Source organism: Carlito syrichta, unplaced genomic scaffold (assembly GCF_000164805.1).
Source record: "Carlito syrichta isolate Samal-C Ts95f unplaced genomic scaffold, Tarsius_syrichta-2.0.1 Scaffold304772, whole genome shotgun sequence".
Classification (NCBI taxonomy): domain Eukaryota; kingdom Metazoa; phylum Chordata; class Mammalia; order Primates; family Tarsiidae; genus Carlito; species Carlito syrichta.
The window spans coordinates 41017-57115 of record NW_007248868.1 but is presented as its reverse complement, the minus strand read 5'-3'; the positions used below and the strand labels follow the sequence as shown (position 1 = coordinate 57115).

The 16099-nt window shown below is 54.1% G+C and overlaps 2 protein-coding genes across 2 annotated transcripts in view; both read right to left on the bottom strand.

The window, feature by feature from the left end:
- Window positions 1–2237, bottom strand: part of LOC103263267 (sialic acid-binding Ig-like lectin 6) — a 4159-nt gene extending 1922 nt beyond the window's left edge. The window contains 6 exon segments of the mRNA XM_021713887.1: window positions 25–256; window positions 394–447; window positions 450–647; window positions 1102–1149; window positions 1330–1608; window positions 1808–2237. Coding sequence (XP_021569562.1) covers window positions 25–256; window positions 394–447; window positions 450–647; window positions 1102–1149; window positions 1330–1608; window positions 1808–2237 — 1241 coding nt within the window.
- An 8795-nt stretch (window positions 2238–11032) lies between these two features.
- Window positions 11033–14415, bottom strand: SIGLEC11 (sialic acid binding Ig like lectin 11). The gene is given in 9 exon segments (XM_021713885.1): window positions 11033–11105; window positions 11449–11542; window positions 12050–12178; window positions 12181–12306; window positions 12436–12483; window positions 12766–13029; window positions 13530–13803; window positions 13932–14305; window positions 14376–14415. Coding segments are annotated over 9 exon segments (1422 nt in total).
- Window positions 14416–16099: the final 1684 nt, after the last annotated feature.

Below are 16099 nucleotides of genomic sequence, written 5' to 3'. Positions count from 1 at the left end.
TCGTTCCCTGGCCCCCGCCCCCACCGCCTCCTGAACTGGCTGCTGCAGGACAGCGTCACTCTGGTCCCGTGGAGGTTCTGGGCCTCGCAGCTGAGGCCGAGGCTGGAGTCCAGTCTCCCGCTGACGCTCAAGAAGTTACTGGCCCAGGACCCGACTGAGCTGAAGGCGCCCTGGCCGCCATTCCCCTCCAGAAGCTCCTCGCCAAGCGCCAGCACAGGGAGGGGGCAGGTTGGGCCCAGGAGGAAGCTGCAGACGTCTGGGCCCAGGAGGAAGCTGGGCCCAAGAGGAAGCCCGGGAGCAGGAGGGTCTCAAAAGTCGTGGGGGGTCTGCGGGAGGGAGGAGAAAGGTCCGCGGGTGCCCCCTGTCCGGGATCCGGTGCACGCCCCCACTCACAGTGCACAGAGAGGCTCAGAGAGACGTGCTGGGAGCCCAGCTGGTACTGAGCGGGCTGGTGAATTCTTCTTCTGCAGGCCCCACTCGGGGCAGCTCCAGGATGCTGGTGTTGGAGACGGGGGTGGCATTCAGGGCGGGGGACCCCCGGAACCAGCTCAGGTGTGCAGGGGGGTTGCTGTCAGCGTCACAGAGCAGTTGCAGAGCCTGGCCCTCCAGGACAGGAAAGGACGAAGTGTTCTGCAGGATCCCGAGGGCTTTAGGGAGAGAGGTGGGGAGGGAGAGGCGTGGGGTGTGGGCAGGGCGGGCATCCCTCCTCTGTGGGTCCACACTTACTCTGAAGCGGGACTTGCGGAGTCCAGGCCTCAGACCTTCAGGAGTGCCCAGACCACTTCCCTGGAACTGCCCAGGCTGTCCCGAGGGAGGACAGGGGCTGGGACAGAGATGTGGGAAACGGGCGGTTCCTGGACCCGGGAGGAGCCCACCGCAGCAGGAAGGGGCGCAAGATCAGAGACAAGGGCGGTGGGAGGGGTGGGGCAGTCGACCCCGGAAGCTGGGGTGAGCCAAGGACTGGATGCAGAGCATGGAGTCTGGGGGCCTCCCCTCGGCTCTCCCCGAGTCTGGCCTCAGCCCTGCCTTCCCTTCCATATCCCAGGTAGTCTCTATCCACCTCCATCCCGGCTCTGAGAGGAAGGAGAGGCTCCTTCCTACCTGTGCTGTTTCCCAGGAAGATGCTGACGGCCACGTTCTGTGGAGCATCTGGCAGAAAGAGGTGGCAGCCTCAACAACGAAGGAGGGGCTGGCCCCCTGGAGCCAAGGAAAAGGGATGGGGCAGGGGCCTTCCAGTTTGACTACCAGCTCTCCAACTTGAAGCTCTGGCTCAGCCCTCCTCTCCCAACAACACTCTCGGGGACCCAGGTGTCCTGGCCTGGTACTCACAGGAGACATTGAGCTGGATGGTTCTCTCTGTAGTCACATCAGCTCCGGGAAACTTCACTTGACAAGTGAGGTTGGTGCCGTGGTCCTGGGGCCGTGGGGTGATAGTGAGCACCGAGGAGAGGGTGGACCTGGGGCCCAGGGAGGTGGGGGCAGCTGACATCCAGGAGAAGATGGGGGGCGTCCCCTGCTCACAGGCCCAGGGCACAGAGCAGGTCAGGGTGCTGGGGCGGCCAGATTCCAGGGGCTGGGAGATGAGGATGTCGGGTGTGTGGGTCAGGGCTGGTGAGGAGAGGGGGATACGCAGGATCAGGAGGGAGGGTCTGAGGTATGGCCCTGAGAGAAGCCCAGCCAGACTCTGGTCCAGCTTCTGAGCCTGGCACTCTCCACCCTAACACCCTCCCAGGACGGAGCTGTCATCCCAGCCCTGCCCTGCAGCCCGTGACTTTCCCTGTCGCCGCTTCTGAAGCCCAGGCCTTACCCGTCACAAGCAGAGAGAGCTGGAAAGATATGTCGTTGTATTTTGCCCATCCTCTCTCCACTCGAAAGAAGTATTTCCCCTCATCACTCCTCCTGGTGTCTCTGATGCTCAGCAAGCAGTTGTTTGTCCACGGGTCCCAGAGCAGGTGGAATCGGCTCTGGGTCTCCTCCTGCACTTTTTGAGCTGGGTTGTTTGTGGCCACTGGAGCATCCTGGTCAACATTGGCCCCTTCCCGGAACCAGTAGCCATACGCTGGGTAAGAGTCAGTCCGGTCACCCTGGGGGTAGGAGAAGGAGCAGGGTACAGAGACACACAGGCCCTCCTGCACCGTCACTGACTTCACACTCAGCACATAGCCATCGCCACGCCTTCTCTGTCCCTCTGTCCCCTCCGTCCCCCACAGCAGGGTCAGCAGCAGCAGCCACAGCATGTCTGGTGTGGGACATTCCAGGGCCGCCGGGGAAAGTCTGTTCCTCCTGGCTCTTCTCTCAGGAGCTAAGAGCTCAAGACTCAGAGGAGTACCCACAGGAAGACGGGGGCGAGGCCAGAGCAGTGACCTCCCACACCCTTGGAGACCAACTGTCCCCACCCCACGCCCATTCCTGGGGACCCTGAGGCCAGAGATGAAGAGAGACTCAGTCAAATTCACACCTTGTGCAGGACCCAACCCATCTCTTTCACCTCCCTGTCAATGTCTTTCCTCTTGGGGGACATTTTCTGCAAGGTGAAGATGGGACACTGGGAGTCGAGGTGAGAGGCTTGCCTCCACCCAGGGGTTGGAGAACAGCCTAGGCAATTTTGGAAGACCATGTCTCCACCAAAAAAAAAAAAAAAACCGGATGTGGTGCCACATGCTTGTGGTTCCAGTTACTTGAAAAGCTGAGGCAGAAGGATCACCTGACCTCAGGAAGTCCAGGCTGCAGTAGTGTGAGCATGCCACTGCACTCCAGCCTGGGCAACAGAGTAAGACTCCACCAAAAAAAAAAAAGAAAGGAGAGAGACGGAAGAAAGAAAGGGAAAGGAAAGAAAGAAAAAGAAAAAAGAGAGGGAGTGAGGGAGGGACGGAAGAAAGAAAAATAAAGAAAAAAAGAAAGAGAAAGAGAGAGAGAGAGAGAGAGAGGAAAGGAAAGAAGAAGAAAGAAACATTAAATGAGGGCCAGATCCCAGACAAGGATGAAGATGTTGGTGGAGGTCAGGGTGGGACTCAGGGACTGGAGACACATGGACCCAGTTTGGGGGGCAGACAACTTCTCCCCTCTCCCTTAGCAACCACAAGAAGACCATCTTCAGTCTGCCAGATGAGGTCAATATGCCAGACCTAGACACTGTCCCCAGGAGTCACTGTTCAGTGGGGAGACACTAAGTCTTCGAGCATCCCTGTGATGATGGGAGATGTAATCTGCAAATACTTGTGCTTTTTGTATTTTAAGGCATGATTAGTAGCTGCATATGTGTTTAAATTTTTATATATTTCTGTTGAATTAAGCTTTTGATCTTTTTTTTTTTTTTTTGAGTTGGAGTCTCACTGTGTTGCCCAGGCTGGAGTGCAGTGGCATGCTCACAACCACCTCAGTGTCGACCTGCTGGGCTCCGGAGATCCTTCTGCCTCAGATTTCCAAGTAGTCAGAACTACAGGTGTGTGCTACCACGCCTGGCTAATTTTTTATTTGTTGTAGAGACGAGGTCTTGCCAAGTTACCCAGGTTGGTCTTGAACCCACGGGCTCAGGCAATCCACTCACCTTGACCTAAGCCTTTGATCTTTAAGAAGTCCCCTTTCTTAACCTGTGGTGATGCCTTTTGCCTTGAGACTGCTTCTTCTGATATTAGGATCACGGCACCAACGTTTTTAGTTTGATGTTTACATAATTTACCACCATCATCTTTAATTTCAAGTTTCTGCAAACTTCAGTTTTATTCATGTTCCTTATATATGGCGGCAGGGGATCTTTCACTCATGTATCCTGTCACTATTTCTCCAAGCACATGGGGTTGAGTCCTACTCTCTTCTGGGGAGAAGAGACAAGGACTCAACTTGACAAGCCCGGACACTGTATTTACTGTCCACCAGGGAGCTGCAGAGTCACCAGGAGGAACCCGAGATAGGGGTGCACTGCCAGGGGGCGGGGCTGCTCCCCCCAGGGGAAGATGAGTTCTGGGGAAAGAACAGCAGAAGAGGTGTGTCCAGGATTCTCAGAGTGGGAGGTGGATGGAATGACACAGACCTCACAGTGGGGTACCTGGGGAGGGATCTCAGGAGAGGGTCTGGGACTCTCTGTGGATGGGGCTGAGGGATACAAGTGCCCCCTTGGCCACAGCTGCCCCGGCTCCCGTGACTGATTTCTGAATAGCTGTTCCTATACCGCTCCTCTCCTCTCCCTGTTTCTGGTTGTGACACTCTACCCTGCCTCTGGGACTTTGTTCTTGCTGCTCCCTCTGCTGGGGTTTTGTCTCAGGAGACAATGAGGCCTGAATGAGGACTGCCCAGCCGGGGATGACCCGCCCCTGGGAGCCCACAGGATCTGCTGGAAACAACTCTTGGCCCTAAGTTTGGAGAACGTGATCTGGCTTTGGGGGAGGGGGCAGTGGGGGAAGTGGTGGGGACCCTGGGGGATGGGATAGGAACTGGAGGGAGACTCCTTAAATGGATTTAGTGTCCATTCTCAAGATACTTAGGGCATTCTAGGTCTTTGCCTTCCCATATAAACTGTAGGATCAACTTATCAATTTCTACAGAAGCTCTCACTGAAATTTATTTAGGATTACAGTGAATGTATAGAGTGATTTGGGGGAACTGGTACCTTAACATTCCAAAGCCTTCCAATCCATGGACATGGTATGCATATACCTGTTTGTTGAGGTTTTCTTTCATTTCGCTCAGCAATGTTTTGTATCCTTCAATGTACAGGACTTTCACAGTCCATAGTTAAATTGATTTCATGGTATAATAACTACTGTAAATTGCAACTAAAAACATTCCATTTCTCATAGTGCTTGCCAAATATATAGAGCTGGAGAAGAATTATGTAGTTTGAACTAATATCCTACCTCCTCACTAAACTCATTCATTGGTCTGACAACTTCTTTGCTGATAACTTGAGATTTTTTCTGCACCTGGTCATGTCGTCAGTGAATGAAGACAGTTTCATTTCTTCCTTTCTAATCTGAACAGCCCTAATTTTCATTTCTTGGGTTACCTACACAGGGAAGGTGCTAGCTATGTTGTCTAGTAGAAGTGGCGACAGCATTCATTCTTTTCTTGTTGCCAGAACCAGAGGGAAAAGTCGTGTCTTTCAGAGTCAATGTGGGATTGTGAAAATTGCTCATCTTTGAGTTGGTAGGTGTTTCCTTCTATTTTGACCTTGCTGAGTTTTTTTTTTTTTTTTTTTTGGGTTTGAGTCTCCCTCTGTCTCCCAGACTGGAGTGCAGTGGCCGCTCCCGGCCACCACAGCCTCAACCTGCTGGGTTCTGGCGATCCTTCCGAGTAGCCAGAATTACTGGCGCATGCTACCACGTCCGGCTAATTTTTTGATTTATTGTAGAGATGAGGTCTCACCTGCCCAGGCGGGTCTCGAACCCCTCAGGCTCAGGCAATCCACTCACCTCAGCCTCCCAAAGGCACGGGATTACAGGTTGAGCCACCAAGCCCGGCTTTTGCTGAGTATTTTTAATAAATTGATATAAAATACCATCAAATGATTTTGCCTGTTTTCGTTTTTTTATTGTTAGCACGATGAATTGTTTTTCTTTTAAATGTATTCATTGTGAAAAAAAACGTTTAAAATTTACCATCTTAATTATTTTAAGTACACACTTCTGCCACTTAACAACAGTCATACAGTCCGAGTCTGCGTTTTGTCAGTTTCATCATTGTGAGAACACCACACTCACCGGGGTAGAGTTTCCTACACACCTAGGCTAGGTGGTACAGTCATTGCTCATAGGCTGCAACTCAGTACAGCATGTTCCTGTAGTGAATATTATAGGCAACTGTAACACAATGATAAGTATTTGTGGATCTATCAGACACTTATTTTTTTGAATCGGAGTCTCACTCTGCCACCCAGGCTGGAGCACAGTGGCACACTCACGACCATCCCAGTGTCGAGCTGCTGGGCTCCGGAGACCCTTCTGCCTCAGCCTTCCAAGTAACGTGTGCTACCTGCCTGGCTATTTTTTTTTTATTTTATTTATCATAGAGAGTAGGTCTCGCCAAGTTGCCCAGACTGGTCTAGAACCTGTAGGCTCAGGCAATCCTCTCACTTTGTCCCCTCAAAGTGCTGGGATTATAGGCGTCAGCCGTCGCACCCGGCCCAACTTAGACATATTTGATCACAGAAAAGGTACAGTAAAAATACAGTATAAAATATTAAAAACAATATGCATGCATAGGACATTCACTATGAATGGAGCTCACAGGACTGACATTTAATCTGGGTGGGTGAGTGACCAAGTGGTGAGTGAGTGTGAAGGCCTAGGATGTTATGGTCCACAACTGTAGGTTTATAAACATTGTACACAAGGCTACACTCATTTATTTTAAAGTTTTCTTCAATAATAATTTATTTTTAGCTTACTGTAACTTTTTAATCTCATAACTTTACCATTTTCAAAACGTTTTTACCCTTTTATAATAACATTTAGGTTTAAACACACACATACAGCTGTGTAAATTTTTCTTTCTTCCTATTATACGATTAGCTGTTTTCTTTTTTTTTTTTTTTGAGTTGGAGTCTCATGCTGTCACCCAGGCTGGAGTGCAGCAGCACACTAACGGCCACCACAGCCTCAACCCACTGGACTTGGGCGATCTTTCCGCATCTGCCTTCCAAGTAGCCAGAACATTGTCTTGCCAAGTTGCCATGGCTGGTTTTGAACCCGTGGGCACAGGCAATCCTCTCGTCTCCACCTCCCAAAGTGCTGGGATGACAGGCATGAGCCTCTGTGCCCCACAGCTGTTTTCTACTTAAACATTTTCCTTTAACCTTTAAACTTTTTCTTTCCTAGAACTAAGATACAAACGCACACACTGGTCTAGGCCTACACAATATCAGGGTCATCAATATCACCGTCTTCCACCTCCACATCTTTCCCACTGGGAGGTCTTTGGGACAATGACACACACGGAACTGTCACCTCCTAGGACAACTGTGCCTCCTTCTGGAATGCGGACTGAAGGACCTGGCTGAGGCTGTCTCACAGTTGTCATTTTTGAGAGGTGGAAAGAGCACATTGAAAATAATGATGAAAAGCGGAGGAAGCACACACACCAGTAACATCACCATTTGTTATCATTATCAAGTATTATAAACGGTACATTCTTGTATGTGCGAGACTTTGATGCGACCGGCAGCGCAGCGGGCTTGTTGACGCCAGCATCACCACACACGTGAGGACTGTGTTGTGCCACCGTGTTGGACCTGAGGACGTCGCTGGGCACAGACATCTTTCAGCTCTGCGACCGTCTTACGGGACCACCATATGTTTGGTCCCTCATGGACCGACACGTGCTGACGCGGTCGCAGAGTCTACAGTCCAGGATGTGACGTGTGACCACACGTTGTGCCCTAGATCTCCGGGACGTCCTTGTCTTGCACAACTGAAACTATGTTCCAGAAACCGAAACTCCCGCTTTCTCCCAACACTCCCCCCACTCCCTGCAGCCACCATTCTGCTGACTGTTCCCCTAAGCCTGAGCTCTTAGACACCATATATAAGCAAATCATAATGTGCCTGTCCTTTTGTGACTGTCTGTGTCACTTTACACGATAGTGGCAAGGGTCACACTTGTGGCAACATGAGTCCAGGTGTCCTCCCTTCCTCAGAATGGAAGGACTCCATTCTGGTTCCCACCACCTCCCGCCCATCGATCATTGGCCGATGGACCCAGGTTGCTTCCCCCTCTGGGCCCTGAGAATAAACATGCCATGGACGTGGGGGTGGAAATATCTGTCCAAGTCCCACTTTCAATTCTTTCCTGTAAATACCCGTATGCGGATGGCTGGGTCACAGGGATTTGGGTCTTCATTCCTGAGGATGTGCCATTGTCTCACTATCCCCTGGGTTCCCTTCTCTCCGGTCCTCATTTTACACTAAAGATTCTAAACTGTGGCTGGGCTTGGTGGTTCAGCCTATAATCCCAACAGTTTGCGAGGCCGTGGAGAGTGGATTGCCTGAACCTACGGGTTCGAGACCAGCCTGGGTAACTTGGTGAGACCTTGGCTCTGCAATAAAAAAAAAAAATAGCCAGGCACGGTAGCATGCTCCTGCAGTTCCGGCTACTTGGAGGCTGAGGTGGAAGGATTGCCTGAGCCCAGTCTGGGCAATAGGGTGAGACCTCAACACACACACACACACACACACACACACACACACACACACACACACACACACACACACACACACACACACACACAAGATTCTAAACTGTGGTCATCATTATATCCGCAACATCCCCCTGCCCTGGACACCTCTCCTGAGGTCCAGGCATGGCGTCCAGCTGTCTCCCTCCTGTCCCCTTTCAGATGTCAGGGGGATTCTCAGAATTAGCATCCTCCCTCTCAGTCCTTCCAGGAGCTCCAGGAAACATTCTGGCATCACCGTGGTCCTTCCCTTCCCCCCACTGACCACATCATCAGAGAGTCCTGTGAACCTGACCTTCCACACCCATCCTCTAAACGTGTCCTCGCTCAGCCCTGTATCCCTGGCTCAAGCCGCCATCTCTCCTCCTACAGGTACCATTGGTGCCTTCCCAATGTGGCTACCATGACCCACTCAGGCCTGTTCTGACCAGGGTGGCCATGAGGTCCTGTTAGGGGGAAAATCCAGGAGTGTCTCTGCTCTTCCCAAAGGATACAGATCTCTGCATGACCCGTGAGGCCCCACACAGTCTGCACTGTCCTCCCCGCTGCTCCCTCCTCCTGCCTCCCTCTGCATCAGACACGGGCCTCTTGTGTCCACAGCTCCAGGCCTGCTGCTGCCTCTGAGCCCTGATTCCTGTTCCCTTTTCTTCCTCCTGGAAGACTTTTCTCTTAAGCAGACACAGAGACTGCTGCCTCACCACTCCATGTCTTTACCTGACGTCACCTCCTCAACCATCAGACCCAGAAACTGTCCCCAATCTGTCATAAGGACCTTTTTCAGCACTGCATGGTTTTCCTGCAAACACAGATCACAGGCTCTCATTTTATGATTTATTCATCTTGTCTTCTGTTCTCCAGAATGACACCACCTTGATGAGATTGAGTTTTCCCCGCTTAAAGTGTATGTTACACATATTTTACTGTCTGAAATATGATAACATGAAATTTGCCATTTTTCACATTCCATATGGTACAATTCAGGTGCATTAAGCACATTTATGTAGTGGTGCAATATTAACCACTATTTCCAGAATTTTTTTATCATCCTCAACAGAAACTCTGTACAGACTGCACAATCCTTCCCCATCCCTTCCCTGTCCCCAGGTCCGGCACTCAACCATCCCCTTGGGTTCCCCTGAATTGGCCTCTTCCAGGTCAGTCACATGAGCACATCATGCACCATTTCTTGTCTCGTGTCTGGCTTCTTCGCTCCACATATTGGTTTAGGATCCTCCCACGAGCCAGGATGTGTTGGAATTCCATGCCTTCCTTCGAGGCTATAGATTGTCCCGGAGGAGTGTGTGGACCACCTGCTGCTTCTTGCCAGGTGGTAAATTCTCAGCTTCTCCCACCCGTGGGCTGTTGTGAATGAGGCTGCCATGGATGTGGGTTTGCAAGCGTCTATCGACGCCCGACTTTCCTGTGGGAAAATAGCCGGCGTGGAATTGCTGGACCCTGTGGTGAGTCTGTGCTTGACCTTGGAGAGAACACAGAGGGTTTTTCGCGGGCTGCACTGTTTCACCTGCAGAGAACAGGGCTTCTGTTTCTGTGCATCCTCACGACACTTTTTATGCTCTGCCCTTGTCTGCTTTGTGGCATCTGTCCTCATCATTGTGAGGCGGTGTCTCATGAGTAGTTTTGATTTGCATCTGTCTAGGGACTAATGGTTTGGGGCATCTTTTCACTTCTCCCGGGCCATACGTGTGTCTTCCTTAGAGAAGTGTCTATTCGAGTCCGTAAATGACGAGAGTTTGAAGTTCTGGCACGGATGCTTCCAGGGCACTTTTGATGAGCTGGCACTCAGTAGGTGTTCAATTTCCTGCTGGATGAGCGTCTGTAAATGCACGGCAGCATGCGTCTCTTCCACTCAACACCACACAGTGAAGACACACATCTGGGTGACATTTGAGACGAGCCTGAAGGACAGTCAGGACCCCGATAGGCAGGAATGGGGAGGGAAGGGCGTTTCAGGAGAGGGAACCACACGTGCAAGTCTCAGAGGCACAGAGGGCTGGGCCTGGTGGGTGTGGGAGACGTTGGGTGATGCAGGGAGAGGAGGAGTCAGGAGCAGAGTCCAGCAGGGAGAGACCATGCACAGCCCTCAGTCCAGGCAGTGGTGTGGGCACCTCGCTCCCCAGCAAAGGAGGGAAACACGGCCGTTCAGACCGGGGAGGACCAGGACGAGGAGGCATCTGGGAGCACAGTCTGGAGGCCTGTGTTGGGGAGAGAGGAAGGCAGGGGCGGAGGTGACTTCACAGACTGGGGTGGAAGTGAGGCTGCAGGAACGACCAGGGTCGGGATGGGGAAAAAGAGCACCAAGAGGGCCGGGCGCGGCGGCTCATTCCTATAGTCCTAGCACCTTGGGAGGCAGAGGTGAGAGGGCTGACTGAGTTCAGGGGTTCAAGACCAGCCTGGGCAACTTGGAAAGACCTCATCTCTACAGCAACTCAAAACATTAGCTGGGTATGATGGCACAGGCCTACTTGGAAGTATCAGCTGAGCCCAGCAGATCAAAGCTGAGGTGGCCATTGCCCTTCAGCCTGGGCAACACAGTGAGACTCCAACTCAAAAAAAACCCCAAAACAAGTGGAGTTGTACTTAGAAGAAGGAAGGATGAGAGTTGGTGGTGGATGGGATCTGGAGGAGGGAGGGAGGTCAAGGTGAGAAACACACCCTGGCTCTGGCTGTAGAGATGGGGCTGCCGCGTCATCAGCAGGACGAGCACCCCAGAGGGGATGTGGGTTTGGAGAGGAAGATGGGCTGCTTCACTGTGGCCACGCTGAGCGGAGCAATCCTGGAGACGCCCGGAGGAGGTGTCCAGAGGGATGTTGGAGGGTGAGACGCCCACGACACTCACCTGAGAGGTTAACCCATGACAGTGTACTCATCCTCCATGCCTGCTGCCGCCCATGCCACCTTCCTCCTGCAGGACCTCGCCCTGAGGGAAGAGACCAAGGCCTGTCAGTGTGGCCAGATCAGGGTCAGAGGGCAGCAGAGTCACCTCCCTGTGCCCTGTTGCGGGGCTGGAGGGACTCAGGGTAAGAGAGCAGGTCTAGCCACCAACACCTTCCTGATGGGACCAGGAACCTCCTCACTCTGGGAACTGCCAGAGTCGGAGACAGTCGACTGTTCACCATCATTATGGATTCTCTCCACAACTCAGCCACCTGCCTCTCCCAGGCCCTTTGGCCCGTTCCGCTCCCTCCCGCACTCGGACAAGGAACTCAGCCTCATGTTCCCTGCCCTGCCATGCCTCCCCCTGGTCCCTGGGGAGCACTCACTTGTGGAAGACAAGGCAGAGGCAGAGAAGCAGGACTTTCACAGCCAAGACCCTGAGGGCCAGCAGAAACACTTCTGCCAGAGGCCCTGATTTCCCTGTAGAAAAACCAGGTGAGGCCGATAGACCTGCTGATTCACAGTCCTGGTTCCTTCCTCCCCCAGGAGGACTTGACCTGGGGACTCTCCAGGCCCTTCCTGTGTGCAGGATGTGGGACCATGAGAGCCAGGGCCTCTCTCACCCAGCGGTGTTCCAACTGTCAAGCAGCAAACAGAGGGCTCAGGGTCCAGGGAAGTTCCGAGCCTCGCAGCTGAGCCCGAAGCTGGAGTCCAGCACCCCGCGGAAGCTCAGGGAGCTGTTGGCCCAGGACCCCGCTGAGCTGGGGGTAACCTTGAAGGCACCCTGGCCACCGTTCCCCTCCCTCAGCCCCTTCCCAAGCTAACAGCGCAGGGAGGAGGCCGGCTGGGCCGGGCCAGAGCAGCTGCAGCATAGACCCTCAGCCTCCCAGGAGCAGGAGGGTCCTGGCAGCCATGAGGGGTCTGCAGGAGGGAGGAGAAGGCTTGACGGCTGTCCCATGCCCGGGACTGGGATGCTCAGCCCCCAACCATCATGTACAGGGAGTCTCAGTGAAACTTGCTGAGAGCCCAGCAGGTTCTGAGCACAGCAGCTGAATTCCTTGAGCTCCATTTGCACCTGAGGCAGCTCCAGGACCCCTGGGTCTGAAGCCTGGGACAGGTCAGGGTCTGTCTGCCCCGGGCCCAGCTCAGCCTGGCTGGGGGGTTGCCGTGGGCGACACAGACCAGGCGCAGACTCTGGCCTTCCAAGACTGGGAGGGACGTGCCATTCCTGAGTGTTTCCAGGACTGGGGAAGGGAAGAGCGGAAGTGATGGGCGGCCTAGGGCTCTGGCTCCCTCCTGCCTGGGGACACCCCAGACACCAGGACCCCAGTTTGGCTCCGAGAGGCCCTGGTTCCTGTGTCTCCCTCTCTCACCTGTCCTGTTGGCCTGGGAAACCGTCACTGTCAAGTTCTCTGGAGGATCTGAGAGGGAGACAGGGCAGCGGCTCTAGAGGGCCTGGACCTCCCTCTGGGCACAGGGGACCATCCTGGGAGATGGAAGAGGTGGGATGGGGTCGGGTGGGCGGGGGCAGAGTTACCCGCTGAGTCCCAGATACAAACCGGCCAAGGGTCGAGGAAGGGAAGAATGTCTGGTGCTTCAGGCCTGGGGCTCCAGGTCCTTCAGAGCTCTGGAATCCTCCCCAGCCCTCGCTCCCTCCCCCTTCTCCCCTGGATGGACACCGGGCCCCTGCTGGTCACACTCACACAGCACAGAGAGGTCCAGGGTGTGCTGCTGCGAGCCCAGCCTGTTCTCTGCTCGGCAGGTATAGTGCCCTGAGTCCCCCGCCTTCACCCCAGGCAAATCCAGTCCCATGGTTCTGGGGCCCCAGGGGTGGGACCAAGAAAGGACTCTGTCTTGCAGGATCCAGCTCAGCGTGGCGGGGGGCTGGCTGTCAGCACCACAGAGGAGCCGCAGGAACTGGCCTTTCTGGACTTCCAGGCGTGGGCGGTATCCCTGAGGCTCTGGGGCTGGAGAGAGAGAGAGAGAGAGAGAGAGAGAGAAGAGGACAGGGGAGGGGAGGAGAGGGGAGAAGGAGGGAGAGAATAGAAGAGAGAAAAAAAGGGGGGTGGGAGAAAGAGCACGAGCTGCCGGCAGGAGCCCATTCCCTCACCCCCTGAAACCTTCTCACCCTAAGAGGACTGGCCAGCCCCAGCCCAATGGGCCCTCAGTGTCCTCAGTACCTGACGAATTGTCATGGGAAATGCTGATGACAAGGGCTCTGGGGGCATCTGCAAAGAGAGTGAGCTAGCCTCAGGAGGATGTTTAGTTCCCACAATGGAGAAGCACCCTCACAGAAAAGGACGTGCACTGAGGACCAGAGACCCCTCCCATCCCCCTCCCAGGGCTGGGGCCTATCCCGGGACCCCATGGCTTCCTCTACAGGGACCTTCCGGAGTGCCTTCCCTGCTAGGCTCTCCATCTCCCTGTCCCCAGGCTTGTTTGCAACCACAGCCCCCGCCACACTCACAGGACATGCGGAGTCGGACGGTCCTCTCTGTCCTCACACCATTTGTGAAGTCTACACAGCAAGTCAGGTCGGTGTTGTGGTCCCGGTATCTGGGCATGAGGCTGAGCGCTGAGAAGTGGGAGGCTGACCGGGTTCCCTGGGAGGAGAGGGCAGCCCCCAGCCAGGAGAAGGAAGGGGCTGGACATCCCTCGAAGGTCCAGTTAAACACACAGAGGACCGTCACTGGCTGGTTGGGCTCCAAGACCTCGGGGACATAGACTTCTGGCTTCTTAACCTCTGGGACAGATGGAAGGGTGATCACAGTGCCGCAGGGGTGCCCGGAGAGCCCTCTGCGCTCAGCCTGTGGCCCGTCCCCACTCTCCCTCTCCAGGATGAGAAGCAGGGATTCTCACTCCGTTCCACACCTGTCACCTTCAGAGAGAATGACTTCTCGAAACCGTGTCTCACGGTGCGTCCTCTCTCCACGCGAAAGAAGTACGTTCCCTTGTCCTCCTTCTGGGCTTCTCTGATCACCAAGGAGCAGCTCTTGTTCCGGGGATTCCCGGTGAGCTGGAATCGGTCCCGGGTCCTCGTTTGCACCTGTTGAGCCTGGTTGTTTGTGGCCACTGGAACACCAGTGTTCCTTCCTTTGAACCAGTAACCATAAACTGGTGTCGACTCGTTCCAGCCGTCCTGGGGGTAGGAGAAGGAGCAGGGCACAGAGACGCACAGGCCCTCCTGCACCGTCACCGACGCCTGCACTTCCGACTTGAACCTTGGATCCTCCTGCAGGGACCCTGGGGGGACACTGAGGCTCAGCTGCAGCCTCAGCCCCCACCAGAGACCCCCAGCTGTCACTCTACTCACCTGCCCCCAGCACAGGCAGCAACAGGGACAGCAGCAGCATTGCTAGGCACTGAGGGCCTGGGCCCGTCCCGGGAACATCTGGCGTCTGGGTCTGTCTGGGAAGGAAGCTTTAACTTGACACTCAGGGAAGGGACGGTGACATCCCCAGAAGAGGAACCTCAGAACCGCAAATGTCCAGAGAGATGCCCTGTCCCTACTTCTCGTTCTCAGAGGGAAGCAGAAGGGCAGGGGGGTTGAGGACCTAACCCTGGGAGGAGCACCTGGGTCAGTCTCAGGGGCAGGCAGTCCTAGGAGGGATCTGGGAGACACAGATGAGCCCTGGCTCTAGGTGAGTTGATGGATGCAGGCTCCCATTCATTCATTCATTCATTCATTCTACAGGTAAAGTCTACTCCATGCAGGGGCAGGAGGCAAAGAGTAGAACGGGAACAGTCAATCCCAGCCCACAAGGGCCTTACCAAGGGCCTCACCCTCACATGATCCCCAGCCCAGGGCCTCCCAGGCTCCCCAAGGTTGCTCTGCTCCCCTGCCTGTCTTGGAGCCATCTCTGGTTCACACCAGGCTCCCAGCTCCACATGAGACCTGAAGCAGTTACACAAAACCCTGATGGCCTCACCTTTGGGATTTCTTTTTTTGAGTTGGGGTCTCACTCTGTGGCCCAGGCTGAACCTCTTGGGCTCAGTTGCTCCTTCCACCTCAGCATTCCAAGTTGTTAACATGACCATGTCAACTAAATTTTCAAAAAATTTTTTGTCTCACTACGTTGCCCAGGCTGGTCTCGAACTCCTGAATGCAAGTGATCCATCTGCCTTGGCCTCCCAAAGTGCTGGAATTACTGGCATGAGCCTCCATGCCTGGCCACATCTGGGATTTAATGCTCTGAAGCTGCCATCTTGACATTCTTAGTCATTTTATCGCCGGACACAGAGGAACTTGTCTCTAATCTCGGCACCATGGGAGACAGAGGTGAAGGATTGCCAGAGCCCCAGGGGGTCAAGACTAGCCTGGACAACTTGGCAAGTCCTCATCTGTACATTAAATCAAAAAATTAACTGGGTTGGTGGCACATGCCTGTAGTTTTAGATACTCAGAAGACTGAGGCAGAAGGATCGCCTGAGCCCAGCAGGTTGCGGCTGCGATGGCCATGAACATGCCACTGCACTCCAGCCTGGGTGACCGAGTGAGACTCTGACTCAAATAAATAAATAAATAAATTTATCTTTTAATCCGTGTTGGCAAGTGAGGTCGAATGGGATCAAGGAGCCCAAACCAGGGAGCTTGAACCTTGCCCCACATGGTCACACCTTGGTCTCCTGCCTCCTTCAGGTTCATGACCCCAGCCGACCTGGGCACAGAGAGGGTCTGGGTCATGCAGAGTCATGGGTAGATTCCCAAGCACCTCTGAGGATTGCATTGCCCATCCCCATTTCCCCAAGGTTGAGAGATTGGACATTAGCTAGCAAGCATAGAAACCATGGACAAAATATGGTCTATCTGTACAATGGAATACAATTGAGCCATAATAAGGAATTATGTTTTTGTTTTGGGAGGTTTTTTGGGGGGGTTTTTTTGAGCTGGAGTCTCACTCTGTCGCCCAGACTGGAGTGCAGTGGCCTCTACTGGCCACCGCAGCCTCGACTGCTCCTGGCCACCACAGCCTCGACCTGCTGGGCTCCGGCAATCCTTCCGCCTCAGCCTTTCAAGTAGCTGGAACTACAGGTGTG